The 15,288-nt window shown below is 40.5% G+C and overlaps 1 protein-coding gene across 1 annotated transcript in view; it reads right to left on the reverse strand.

Annotated features, from left to right (window-relative positions):
* The window catches only part of LOC116331839 (astrotactin-2), a 273,527-nt gene that overhangs the window by 41,936 nt on the left and 216,303 nt on the right, over nucleotides 1–15,288 (reverse strand). The window contains exons 17-19 of the mRNA XM_039615109.1: nucleotides 12,597–12,919; nucleotides 4,807–4,940; nucleotides 2,641–2,789 (exon numbers count right to left, since the gene is read on the reverse strand). Of these exons, the coding sequence (XP_039471043.1) occupies nucleotides 2,641–2,789; nucleotides 4,807–4,940; nucleotides 12,597–12,919 (606 nt within the window). The remainder of the gene's footprint in view (nucleotides 1–2,640; nucleotides 2,790–4,806; nucleotides 4,941–12,596; nucleotides 12,920–15,288) is intronic.

Raw genomic sequence — 15,288 nt, forward strand, 5'->3', positions numbered from 1 at the left:
AGACGTTTTTTTAATTTCAGCTTTTGGTTTCACAATTTGTTTCCCAGCAAATGCTTCTGAAATTCTTCTTAAATAAAAAAAACTAGCACTAAGTCCAATAACTTCAAAATACATAAGTTTGAGAAAACGGCAGTTCTTGAAAAATATGCTCCTTTATTTGTTGAGCTCAGAGAACTGGATCTCTTGATTTTAACAGGCAGCCTTTACAGTTGGGTCCATAACTATTTGCACAATGAAACCAATTTTGTAATTTTGCCTCTGTACACCATCACAGCGGGTTTTAAATCAAATTAATCAAGGTGTGATTGAAGTGCTGGATTTTAGCATTAATTCAAGGGATTTGACAAACGTATTGCTTTAACTGTTTAGGAAGTACAGCTATACAGTCCGTCATTTTTAGAGGCTCGACGTGTAATTGGCCTAACATCATTTTAAATGAATCATTTGCAGTCAGTAACAGCACGCAGCCTTGAACCCCTGGACATCATCAAACGCTGCATCTCCTGTCTTGAGAGGATTCCAGAGCTTTTCTACTGCAAAACTTGCTCTATTGGGTTGAGATCAGTTGACTGACTTGAGCAATGAAGAATATCACATAACTTTGCGTTGAGAAACTCTTGGGCTGCTTTAGCAGTACGCTTTGGGACGCTATCCATTTGCGCCGTCTGATCAGTTTTGCAGAATGGGGCTGAATCTGAGCAGAGATTATATCTCTCTACACTTCGCAATTCATCCTGCTACTTCTATCAGCAATCACGTCATTATTAAAAACTAGTGGCTTGGTTCCACCGTCTGCTATACATGCCCATGCCATAACATCGCCTGCATCATGTTTGACAGATAATGTGACATGCTTCGGCTAATGAGCTGTTTCTTTTCTTCTCCATACTTTTCTTTTCCCGTCATTTTGTAACAAGTTAATCTTGATTTCATATGTCCAAAGATTGTTTTAACATTTTTTAAATATATATTTTTTTCCTCCCTGAACTTGGCAGACTCGGTTAGAAAAGTCAAATCCGGTCTTTCTGCTTTTGAGTGTAATCAGCGGTTTGTACATTGTCGTAAACCCTCTGTATTTGTTTTATTTCTTGATTGTAGACTTTGACATTGATGTCTTCTTGAGGGTTTTCTTGACTTTGCTAAAGTTGTGAGGAGTTGTGAAGATGTTTTTCTTAACCAAGGAAAGAATTATGCAATGATCCACTAGCTGTCTGCTGTGGTGACGCTGCAGAGCGAGCCAGCGCACTGGATGTACTACTAGGCTGTTGATTTGGCTACCCCTAAAGTTCTCTGACAGGTTTTTTTTTTTCAGCCTAATGATGGTCTCCTTCACTTGGATTGACATGACTTTATTAAGAGTTCTAGTGAAAAGCTACCAAATGCAAACTGAATGCTTGGAAATGACTCCATATCATTCATTTGCTTTTTTATGTAATAAAAAGAGAACGAGTCTTATCTGGCTGCTTTTTAATCATTTTTCCAATAGTACATTCAATGTAAGTCCTAAAAAGTTGATGGGATACTTTTGTTAAACCCTGATCACACCACCGATTTATTTTAAATCCACTGTTTTGGTATACAAAGGCAAAGGTGGGTCATTAGAAGTGTCATATATATTAAGTAAACATACAGAGCATGTCAGTGCACTGCTTGTCACCAAACTCCTATTTGGGTTTATTTTTAAAGAAAGTTCAGAAAGAAAAAAACACACAGAATAAAGTTAAAAAGACAAAAGACAAAGACAATGATTTCAATCTGTATTGTTCTCTGTTATAATGTGAATTACAGTGGTGACTGGCACATAGCAAAGTGAGTCACCCACACCATCTGCCCCTCCGTACTTCACCTCTGCCAGCATGCCTCTGTCTAGCTATCTGTGCCCTCTCTTTCTCTGGTGCCCACGCTTCATCAGCTCCTCCCCTGGGTGATGGATGGCCTGTCCGTGCATCCCAATGTCTAAAGCCAGCTTCTTCCAGACCATCTCATTTCTCCAATATTATTAAATCTTGCCCTTTTCCCTGACTCACCCCACCTCCCCACAGCCATGACCATTCCCCTATCCCCACAGTGCAGCGGTCAGTACCATTTACGTCCCTGATAAATTGCCCTACGTCATTTTCTCCCATCCTCAGTCTGAACTCCCACGCCTGTTCTGTATCCAGACAAAAGCTTTAAACTCATTCACCGCAAATGTAACTTTAATTCTTCTTATTTGAGTCTTCTAATCAACTCATTAAACATCTTTATTCTTGTATCTGTCAGTGAAATCTCTCATCTTCCTTTCCGACATCGCTTCATCACCATTTTGAAAAAAAAGTAGTCTCTCACTCCAGCTTGACCTGAAGCATGGCTCATCAGTGTTCCAGCAGTACATCACCTGATGTGAGTAATTGCTTTTCCTGCAAGCCCAATCCCATCTCAGATGTCCTAACATAAAGGTTAGGTTTCTAACTCAATGCATAACAGATACTTTATTTATTATAGAATCAATATCAATATCAATTTCTTATTCTCAGCTTTTGTGTTTGTGAATGTGACTGTTTGTACTTTTATATGTTGCTACGAATATATGTGGACCAAAGACCAACAATAAGTAAGCTTAATTAAAAAGATGCTTTTAGCCAATTTAAGCTTCTCTACCTGTGTAGATCTCTGCCTCTGAGGGATCCTCCACTCGTTTGTGCTGGATGATGTAGTCAGAAACTTTGCAGCCAATCAGAGGCTCCACATCCATCCACTCCAGGGCGACCATTGTGCTTGAGGGCTCCAGGTAAGGGGATAGGCGCAAACTAAACAATACAGAGAATACGAGATATATATAAAAAAAAGACATATATGAACAATGAGATAAAATGCTTCCACAACTACTCAATGTGAAACTCCAAACTCTGGAGTTTCACATTGGACTGTATCAGCGTATGCTTTATGCTGAAAGCATGGTCATAAATCTCAAATGGATAAGTGGGAATCCCACGTGTTGTTGTTATTGTGTTGGACTAGAAAGTGCACCACCTCCAGCTATATGTCATCTGACAACAGAATAGCAAACAGAGACTTGGAACAAAACAGCATTCCAAAGCCACATGTGCTCCAGCAGCTTTCCATGTGTAGTTTTCCCCCTTTAATCCCTCAAAAGAGATAAAAGAACAACATTTCAATTTTTGTCTGCTCTCCAGCTGTGTCTGTGACAATGCCATGAAAGAGGTTAGCTGTTTTGATGCTCGGTTTTATCCTCACACACAATAATGATACTTATTTCAGGTTCTTAATGTGTCTACCACTATCCAGAGTTGGAGATTTTGGCAGCTGCAGTGACTCTTGGGGGGTTTTTTTGTCAGGTCGTAGAGTTACAGAAACCAAAACTCTGTTTGTGGCACCAAGTAAGTCAACAACCACAATTCACAAACAAAATACTAAGAAAACAGGCAAAAGGTTTACGCATCTCAGAGTACTTCTAAAACATCTGTGCAAAATAAACTAGAGTCTGATTTCGATATCAGTTGCTATCTATAGCTTTAAAGGCTTTTGCTTCTTGGCTTAAAAGTCAAGGGTCAGCATATATTGTAACATTTGGGCCCACAGGAATGGTACTAAACTGCAGGTTTCCCTGCACAATCATTACAAAAGGAACAGCTGTTAATGAAGGATGGAACTGAATTAAATGGTCCAGTAAAACTTTAAAAAGTCAGAAAGAGAAGGACCAGTCAGTTACCTGCATGCCATTTATACACATAAGCTACAAACCCTCAATGAATGTATAAACTGGCTTAGCCAGTCAAGACTGGAGGCATATGCATACAGGCCCTAAAAACGTAGAAGAAAAACTTTAAAATAAGGCAAACTGTCAGCAATTCATTCAAGCTAAAATTCTGAAAAATGTATTTAGAAAAACTTCTAATTCAGGGAAAACTACTTTCAGTGCTTTAGGATACTTACAATTGTGTAAGTGCAAGCTGCTTTGCAGCCTACCCGCACCCCCAGGGCCTCTTTTCATTCTGTGTTTGTCTTTTATCCATGCACCCATTTTCTTAAACACTTATCAAGTTCAGGGATGCAGAGGGGGTTGGATCCTATCCTAGCTCTTATAGGTGAGGTACGCATTGTATAGGTAGCTGGTTTATTGGGGGCCTATGCTTGGCTTAATGATTGCAATATCTGTTATCACTTGCACCTATTCTGTTTTTGCTCCTGCTGCTGCTCTTCCAGCCTTTGGGTATCCATGCATTAGGAGGGTAGGGAAATATGATCTTATGTTGTCAGTTTCTTGGACTTGGACTTTATAATCCTCTGTGTCAACTACACTATAATAAGGACAATTCTTTTGAATGCATTAATGATGTGTGTCATAACAGAATTTACAGCTTTAATTATGCAAATTAAAAATAAAATAAATCCAGTTTGTTCATTTTTTTAGTTATGATTTATTTATGAGTTTAGTTGATTTATCATCTGAAGTCTTGCCCTTTCAACTTCCTGTTTCTTTTTAAAGATTTTTTAAGGCAACAATCGCTTGGGCGGATGACTCACAAAAGGCTCAGGGGTATTATTAGGACACCCTGAATGAGAGCATGTTCTTGTCAGGGAAGTGTAAGGGCCGACTGACAGTTATTAGAACTTCAGGGACTGTGCTTATGTCTACAGCTTTCTCAAGTGCCCCTGGAGTCGAGAGAGACAGGTAAGTGTGTATGTGTGCGCATATCCATGTGCGTATAAGTGTCCCTGCAGTGCACTGGTGCATGCATCCATAAAACCTCTCTTGTGTATGTGCATGGATTCCAAAGTGTCATGGTGTCACCTCACACTTACATCGGCTGCCTGAGGGGACTGCAGTTAGGCAGGCCATCTTTGCTGAAGGCACTCAGGTCACAGCGACACCAGTTATCGATGACATCGCCCTTTCCAGCACACCAATATGAGCTCATTGTGGCGCTCTTTAAGGCCTGTAAAGGGTAACAGGTGAGAGAAATGCAATTATCTTTTGGAACATGGGCTTACTGTCCAGCTATGCTTATCCCATCCCCCCTCCTCACCTCCCACCCAGGCCACCCCCTCAACCAGTTTCCTCCACTGGTTTCCTCCACATTAGATCACACACAGACACACATCTTATATCAGTCAATTTTTCATTTACCTTTGACAGTTCCCTGAAATGAACTCCAGGAGATAGCCAGTAAAACTATAGTCTTACATTTGACAGAGTAAGGACTGGTCAAAATGCCCTCACGTTGCAAAATTGTTCAGTACTCAATGTAAGTCTCATAAAGGTGTAACAGCAAAGGGGCACACACACACACACACACACACACACACACACACACACACACACACACACACACACACACAGTCAAAAAGAGAGTGACCTTTTCATACCCACCGTTCCCAATTACCAGAAGGCAGGAACATCACACTAGCATTAACACTGTGACACTATCACCATGCTTACACTGTGATATCATAGATGCACTGTGACTTCTATGATAGAGGAGTGAGAGCTGTGACACTAGCCACCTCCCATTCCAGGGTAGCGGGTAGTGAGATATTAATAGATGAGATCATCTTATGGCATCTCCTTGTGCTACTTCATTTACAGGTGGATGAAAAAAGAAAAAAAAAGGTTGTAGCTCAGCCATCTTCTAAAAGGCACCAAAATGCCAATATAACCATCAAAGCAATAAAACATAATGTCAGGGCTTTCCCTAAAGCTGCAGGCATGCTAGAGGGTGAGTTCAAGGGAGTTCACCATCACTATGACTCCCCGTCACACTACAGATCAATGGAGCACTCAGTAATTTATGTGCTCTAACTGGTTGGTAGTGTTACCTCATGCAGTCTACTTTGGAGATGTGCTTGATCATGATCTCAAAAAAAGGGCCCCGAAGCTGTGCAGAAACATTAGCATTGTGTACCAGGTATCCAACAAAAAGGAGGAAGGAGGCCCCATACTGTTCAAACGCATGGCATATGAGACCGATTCAAAAGCAGAGCAACTGATGAGACTACGCATACATCTCTAAGACGACTGAGTACATGCTGCACACAAACAAAGTGAAAAACAAACATGATCATGATTAATTTCAACAGCTCACTGTTTCGTTTCATTTGAGAAACGCCAACAAAGATTTTCTGCAGTGTGTTGATTAGTAGAAGTGACATTCGAGCTGACTTTGGTCATAGGCCTGACCAGAGAGGCAAACAGCTTGGCCAAAATTGAGTCAGGGTATGCACTCAGAAGCTGATGTTAGCATTTCCATAACATTGCATTGTGAGCCTCAAAGAAGGCTCAACAGACTTTCATGGGAACTGACTTCTTCCACTCGAGCCAAAGTACCTTGAGAGCAGAAATGACCTAAATGAGCAGCAGAGGAAAGAGTGAGGAAAATAAAGAGGGTGAGGCTGGAGAAAGAAAGAAAGGAAGAAAGAGAGAAATAAAATAGGACAGTGAAAAAAATCAACAAACAAAGGTGTGAAAATGGGGACTTTCAACACTGAAACACATTCCCTGACTTTACTGGGGAATGGATCCTTTTGCAGCGCACACTTCATCATTACATCCTCCAGTATAGTACTAGGGCTCTAAATTAGGTATTATAGGGGGCAGGCAAGCACTATAATCCACAGCCATATTATAATCCACTGGAAAACCAAAAAGGTTATTATGCCACCCCCCCCCCCACCGGATGAACCCATGTGGTAAACTGCTGCCAGAAAACAACAACAGCAGTAGTCTTGCCACCTCAAATCAATGGGAAGCAGGCCACAGACAAATGCAACACGAAAAAAAAAACACGGGCTCAAGGTCTATGCACGCACACAGTCTAGGCAAATATGAGAAACGATCTACAATACCAGGGGCAAAAGAGAGAAAGACCACAGGACCGCAGTGCCTGTACCACCATCAGATTCCTAGAAAAAAAAAAAAAACCCATATGGGTTTCTGCGCTTGATTGCATGGCTGCACATGTGAAAAACAGACAAAGCGATTACCACTGTGTTTATGTTTGAAGAGTAATGCAAGCCATTCTCCTTTGGGTAAACAGGGAATCTAATTTTGGTTTAGGGAACGAGGTGGGAGTTGGGTGGGGATGCAGGAGGTAAAATAAAGACGAGGATTTAAAGTTTAGCAGGAAAAAAAAAAGCATTTAAATACGATAGAATGCGTGTGGTGGCTCGTGGTGATGAAGACAGCAACGTATGCGGCAGGTGAAAGTGAAAAGAAATAAATAAGCAGGAAAAAAATCCAGTGATGAAATGAACAAACACACTGAAAATCCCGGGTCAGAGTGTGCGTGTGTTCAGTGCGGTTGCTACATAAGTCACAGTTGGTAAGAGGAGGCTACTCTACACTTTATTGATTAACTGCATATTGTGCATTTCCCAGAACTCCACAGATCCATACACATTCTGTAAGAACCAAACATTATCCATTAGGCTTCATATTAGAAAAGGTAGTGTTTCCGTAAAGAAGGCTCTCTCTCAGAGTCTTTGTGCACCTCAAACACATTCATTTTTAGGAACCTGCTAGTGCCTCTAACACGCCGTTTTACCGGTTCGCAAACACGGCACAACTTTGTCTCTGCTAACCTTATCAACACTGAACGAATCAAGCTGAAATGCAATCACTCCCCACGTCAAATGTAAGACAAGAGCAGTGAACATTGAGGGCAACAGAGCATCAGCAACAACTCAAGCCACAAATTCCAAGCTTTGACGTCATTTAAACCCTGCAGACTCGCTGGCACCAAAACACAATTTAGACCTTTCACTTTTGTAGATGCCTGTCGTGACTTACAAGTAAGCAAGCAACGCCATAGTGACGTCTTTAATGTATTAATCTGTTTGTCTAGTCTATGCTGACCATATTACTGTCTGTATCCAGAGGCTAATACACAAAAACACTGGCCAGCTGGCCCAGAGTATTGATTTATAAAATAATCACCAGTGGTGGTAAAGAGTGTAAGTCAGAGCGCGCACACACACACACACACACACACACACACACACACACACACACACACACACACACACATAGCCCACCGTAATGATGTTCTATGTGTGTGTGTGCGTGTGCGTGCATGCACACATCAGTGCATTTATCTGGCCCTTTCCATCATTCAAGGCTAATGGTGTTAACAAGGGAACCAATGGGCTGCTTCTAGGAACCTTCCAGGAAATGGGACAGTGGGGGCAGCTCAAAGGTTGGTTCAAACAGAGGTTGATAGTGTGTTTGAAAACTCTCAAATATTAGGAAGGTTTGGGTTTTTTGGGGTGCCAGTTCTGCCTGAAGATGCTCTGAGCCGATCTGACCTTTCCAGCAAAGTAAAGTGATGGTTAGTGTGTTATTTTATTTTCTGTTACAAGATAGCATTAGGCAATTAAAAAGAGCTAAGAAAACAATTATAACAATAATAATGATAAAACAAACCATATCCTTTACTGGGGTAATTATCTATGCTACTTTTAAGCATTCATTGTGTAAGCTGTATGAACACTAATGCACTTTTTGGGGCTTTTGTTATTGGAAAGAAAGGTTTGTGTCTGTGTGGTCAAATTGGCTGTTACACAGTTTTGGCTGCAGCATAAAGAACAAGTCTGTACTGCTGCTGATGTAATTAATGGATGTTTGTGGATGAGGATGTAGATAGTATGCACTGACCATGCAGGTTTTATAGAAAATTGTTTAATTATCTACCCTACAGGAGCGTTCGCCTTCCTTCTTTGTTATTGTTGCTTTAGTCTTTGCCTTTTTTCATCTCTCTCTGTTTCCCCCTCTCTCTTTGCTTTTTTTCCCCCTTAAATTGAATTGAATCGAATTAAACTAAATTAAATTTTAATTAGATTTATGATTCTGGAATCTAGAAAGTTAGTTTATCACATAAATTTGCAGCAGTATTCAGGAAGTGTTGTTGTTCTACAAACCAAATAAACTCTGTGACCTGAAGGGAGAGAAAAAAAGAACTTTATGGCTGCTCTGCAAAGCAAGTTAATAATGTCCTCCAGGAAGTAGGTGCACATGATTCTTTGCCAAAGATGAAAAGAGAAGACTTCGTGAATATACCTTCTGAGGATTCAGGGCGACAGAAACCCCACAATGGCAGTAGTGCACTTAATAAAAGCATAAAAAAAGGAAACGTGTGCAGATCTGGAATAAATTTCTATAGAGTGATGAAACCACACACACAAACATAAAAATCCTTTACTGTCCACCACCTCATCTGTCAAACACAGTGGTTCTGTTATGTGTTGGGCATGCGTGGCTGCGGATGGAACCGGCACACTGCTGTTTACTGATCATTTCCCCGCTTTTAGGCGCGACGGCGTGAGCGCTGTATGAGTTTCAGCCAAATTCATCAAAACACACCACATCATATTTCATAATTCAACAGGTCAGTGAATTAAAAACACTATCTTTAGCCAAGTCAGGCATTTTATCAGTCGAACTAAATTCCACTCGCTAAAGGTGACAGTAAAGGTTTATTAGAGTCCACAACAACTGTCCTAAAGGTGAACTCGAGAAGCATTTGACATGATACTCCATTAAATATTTATTGTAACAGTTTTGTTTGACATGATGCAATCTGTCCAGTTACTTCTAATTGTATAATTGGACTTTGCGCTACGTGTTACAAGGTGCTCTATCTCGAATAAGAACTATCGGTTTTGTATGTTACTTGCTCCCGATGCAGTGCCTACTGTACTCTCTTGGTTAATGGTGTTGCTGCTTTCATTTTAAACCTGTCGTCTCTCATCTACTTGGAAAATATTGGAGACACACCCCTGCGAGGGGCTGCAGTACTGGATTATGGTCAGAGCATGATAGCAACAATTCTCCAAGATATAGAGCATTCTGACCCATTAGACTCACAACCAATTTGTTCAAAAGGTTTGCCATAATTCAGTCATAGCAACACAGAACTACTGGCAAGCAACAAGCTTTATTTCATTTTATTTTATTTTATTTTTTACCTTGGTTTTTTTCTTCTGTGGTACTAAAAAAGTCTGTGGTAATCTGCATATGCATGTATTTATTTTCATACATGCATCTGCCCAGTAAGCAAGACCACCAGTGCAATTCCAAGACTGGTTCCAGTTGAATTCAAGTCAAGACTCGATCTAAAAGACGCCCTGCCAGAGAACAGAGCAACATGAGAGGCATTCAGCACCAAAACAAAGACGGAGGAAACCTCAAGTCTACACTTCCAAAAATAATCATTATCATCTATAAATCCACCTAAAAGTGCAAATGAAGAATGAATAAGCAATCAAAAAACCCACAAGCTCTGGGACTGAAATCTTGTTTGGACTCAAACGACATGGATACACGGAATTACATCTTTGTGTTAGTCAGCATTTGAAAGGATCACTTTTTAAAAAGGTAAATTGCCACTATTGAAGATGTTGCAATAAACTTTCATTGAGAACCAAAAAAAAAAGTCACACTGCGGACTACAAAGACTAAAAATAAAGACATTTCTTGTATATTGTTACTTTATTTTGAGGTTTTATAACCATCCAGTATCAGTTCGCTTAGCTTTCATCTGTTTCAAAAGCCTATTTTCAATTTTCACTTTAGGTTTCTTTTTTGTTTAGTTTTAGTTGACTGTAAAAAAATGTTCTGTTATAGTCTTTACAAGAAAAGGCTGATTTCACATTGTGACCAAATCCCCTTCTGGCGTCACATGAGTCAGAAGTGAAATGGATGTGATGCGTCCTGTCAAACAATCAGGCAGCTGGGGGGGAGGTTACTGACAGATGCCAGGACCTCGGAAAAGAGGGACAAAAGGAGGCAAAGAAAGAGTAAGTGGTCGACACATATAGATATGATCTCGGTCCACCTAATCATAAACTAGATAACAAAGCTTCTATTTTGATTGCTTCCATGGGCTAAAGGGGAAAAAAAAGTACTTCATCTCTGAGAAAGCTTTTGCAACATGGCAGCTGTCTTTCCTGATAGACTCAGCCAAGTAGAAAGACAGTCTCAAGCAAAATTGCGCGTGTGAGACGGACACACATAAAGGAAGAGAGCGACAGAGCGAGAGGGTGGTTGCGTGTGTAGCGAGGCAGGTCGTCGCTTGTCTCTAATGCAATGTAGGTATGTGCCATTCTGACTAGAAGCAGCTGTGGCCGAGAGAAGAAGAGAAAGCGAAGAAAAGAGGAGCAGTGATGGACTCCCCTCCCTCCCAAGAGGTCGATGACATCAATAAGAAGCTAATAATCCTGCCTCAAGCTACCTCAGAAGGGCTGAGCGATCCACTGCAGTCTAGCCCTTCTCCTCCTCCTCCTCCTCCTCCTCCTCCTCCTCCTCCTCCTTCTCATACATCTCACTCTCTAAACCCCCAGAAGACCACTAGTGGGTAAGGGAAGAGAAAAGGATGGATGGATAGCAAGGTGTTTGGAAGAGAGGCAACAGAGACATTTTACTCTTCCTCACGTTTAGGTATTGATGAAGCCCACCATGGGCCGTCTGCTATTGATTGTGCCTTCTTTTCTTTGGGGCTGTGGTACTTGTTATGGGAGGCACGTACAGGAAGCTATGTCGTGTATGTGCGATCATAGGTTCACATATATATATATATATATATATAGATAGATATACACACACACATACATTTGATTGCTGAATGCTTTATAAGGGTAAAGCATGAGCTAAACTTCTCCGTATATATGCATGCACATGTCTTAGGTGGACGTTACCTGAAATCTTGTTTACTCACACTGAGAAGACAAAGTTGTCAAAACTTAGGTATCAAAAAGAAAAAAGTGCTGAATGACCAAACAGAGATAATATGGTCTAATATTTAGCCAGACCCCATTAGTAAATTTGCTTATGGAAAGGAAACGTGATATGATTAACTTTCTCTGCAAAAAGATCCAAAGACATCTCAAATGGGATGAATCATAGAGCAGCACGTGGCAATTAAGCTGATATTACATTCGGCTGTATATACTTGTTTAGACACGGGCGCGCATATCCCACACATATACACATCGACTTCCCCACAAGAGAAAACCATGATGTCATCCTTTTTAGTCCCTCTGTTTTACAATATTCGTTTCCAGCAGTCAAAGTCAACCAACCAATGCCACCTAGAGTTGAATTCTTATAACTGCATCAGTTAAACGCTTCAGACGACAACAAATATGTACAGTTAGAAAGTTTGATTACATCACCATTAACTGAATGCCCAGTGGTGCAGTATTTAGCTGCCAGCTTGTCAGCACAAACCACCAGCAGTGTAAAGATGTGAAGACAGATGTGCATATCTATCTATCTATCTATCTATCTATCTATCTATCTATCTATCTATCTATCTATCTATCTATCTATCTATCTATCTATCTATCTATCTATCTATATATTGCGCTATTAATGATAAAATTGAGCATTTCATTAAAAAAAAAAAACATCTGATGTTTAAATAAAGTTGTGAAAGTTTATTCCTGTATGCGGATTGCTTTTGCTTTGAGTAGCATCACACCTCTTAATTAGGTTGACAGTTCACATTCTCATCTGTCCCTTTTCCCTTTGCACACATGCATGTGCAAGTAAGCTGGCACACAGACACAGAGCTTCCTATACTCCCACGCTGCTTTCTCACCTCTTTGGTGATGTTGTCTTGGACCAAGCTGTAAAGGGGCACGACGCGGCTGACTTCCAGCAGAACAGGGATGGGGGAAGGCTGTTCACCAGTCCTGCCGTTACCACTGCGGCCTCTTCCCGATACTCCGCCCATCATGGCCTGGTGATGGCATAGGTGGCAGCCAGCTGGACAGCTGCCCTTTTCTTCGCAGCGGATCTCCACGCCATTCACCATGTCATCAGATAAAAGCTGGCTCTTCTGCAGCGCCGACAGGTAGCTGATGAAGGGAAGTGACTTCAGCTCACGACGCCCACCTCCACCAATACCCTGCTCTGTTGCCTCTGGAGGGGTTTTCGGGGGAGAAAGGGGTGTTATATGGGGCATTGGTCAAAGGAAGGAGATAAACAATTAAGCGCAATATTGATTTACTTTAAATGATTGATGCCACAGTGTCAGATTCTTTCATTTTTTGTATGTAGGCTTTCATAATTATAAAGACAATCCCCTTTTTCTTTACTCTGTTTGCTTGGAGAAGAAGAAGATTAGTTGCATAGAATATCACCATCTGGATTTACTTGAAAGAAAAAAAACAAAAAACCTAATCCCTTACGACTATCAGCTGTCATAGACAAAAGAGGAATGGCTAGGGGATACAAGAAGGGGGGAGGGGATGTGCCTGGTTTCTTCTCATAAGTGTCAATTACCACTTTTTGATGTCCTCACTGGAGTTTGGGGAGATTCTTTTTCATCATTTCCTCCTTAACCAGGAAAATAACACACCCCATGGAAAGAAGAGGAAGTGAAAGAAACAGGGGAGGAGAGAGATTGCTAATCGGGTGTTGAGTGATTGATTTGGAGGACACAGCAAGCCACATGTTTCAGTGGAGCACATCTGCCATCTGTGCTGATGTGGCAGATGTGCTTTTGTTTCCGTTTACTTTCCAAAGAAATGCGAGTTTTCCAACTAAGCGATAATATATGTTTTCTAAAACAATAAAAAAGAGTGCACCAAAGCTTCTTTCATGATATAACAATTAAATATAATGCACTGTCTCGCTGTGTAACAAACTGTGGAGAAAACACAATGAGAAATATGCAAAATCAGACGCATATTACTGAAAACAAATCAGTTTTTATCAGCGTAAATTAAAAGATCAGCCTCTACACATGTACAAAAACAGCAGTGTGCAAAATCCTACTCTATACTCACACTTACTTAAAATGTAGACAGTTTAAGTTTGTAGCTTACTTCCTCTTCATTACTTGTTCAGTTGGGCCAATTAGCTTATTAAGAATTAGCTTTGCAGAAATTAAAACTGCAGGCATAAAATAACAAATTTACAGCATGCAATGCGTAAAAGAAGATAGCAGGTATCTTATAAAAAATGTGAAATATTTATCTGCAAATACAAAACAAACATTTTCTAACTATTCTAATTTGCATTACATTTATGTGGCATTACCATGATCGTTTCAATTAAAAATCGAGGTAAGTAAAAATTTGACAACAAAGTTGTTGCAACAATTAAGTGTCTTATCCAAAAAGAATACTGGGTTTAGACAAATATACCAGAGTGGATTCTTCCAGGATAATATTAAAAAGTGGCTCTAAAATAACCATCTGTGCTCAATGTTTAGTTATTAAATCTAAGCTGTATTTCATGTCAGGTAGCCATTACTTGTTCCGTAAGTCTGTGTGTCAAAGAAAAGTTTGTGTGTCTTTGTGACGTATTCCCTGTGTCCACCTAGATGACACTTTAAAGGTGGGTGGTAACTTCATTTGAAACACAATGCAAACAGGCTCAATGGGTGGCCCATGAGCCCAATTACACTCACTTCACAAGGAAGCACAGACAATGAAAAGAGATGTTGTCAACCAGCTCCCACAATAAATCCCATATCACCTAAGCATTGTGCACCTGTGTCTGTGAGCCTGCTTATTTGTGCTGTATAAAGTACACTCCACACACATTTAGGGAAATTACCCCAAAATCGCAGTTTAAGGAGTGACCCAGCTTGTTGCCTCTTTAGCTGTGACAGCTCTTTACTGTGTGGAATAGATGTGATGCTTGTGCAAGACTTGCCTGTCACCAAAACACTGTAAAGAGATAAATGTGGTGAGGTTACTTGCTATTAATCTTGATCTGTCTTTGTTAATTAAAATCTCTTTGTAGACTGGTTGCATCATAATTAAGTCAACAGGGACCCATCCCCTTTGGCCAGAGTGATGTTGCCCACGCAACAACAGCAACAGAGTCAGGTATCTTTCTAAGGCAATTAGATACAGATACACTCACTATGAGTGGATGATGTTATTTCTTTAGTAAGACAACTGTAACAGGTCCATACTAACTAGTGATTTTAACAGGTCCCTGCTTTAAGTACAGATCTTGTGAATTATATACATTTCTTTTAACTAATATAGTGAAAAAAGTGCAGCACAACAATTACGGCTCTGATGATAGTAGGCTAAAAGAAATATTAAGTATATCTTAGGATATATCTTAAAGTGGGCCATTTTTAGATAGTCCTGTTAAAGTAAATTACATCATCAGCTCCAACATTAAAGCCACGAGCTCAGTGTTGCAACTCTGCAGCTGACACAACAGCTCTCACCCACTGGGGCACTGACATGGGAGTTTTCAGCAGTGTGGTGTGATGTCTAGCACCAGACACTGGCAGCTAATCTGATGGGTCCTATGGGTTGTGG

The sequence above is a fragment of the Oreochromis aureus genome, linkage group 7, assembly GCF_013358895.1.
Source record: "Oreochromis aureus strain Israel breed Guangdong linkage group 7, ZZ_aureus, whole genome shotgun sequence".
Lineage (NCBI taxonomy): Eukaryota > Metazoa > Chordata > Actinopteri > Cichliformes > Cichlidae > Oreochromis > Oreochromis aureus.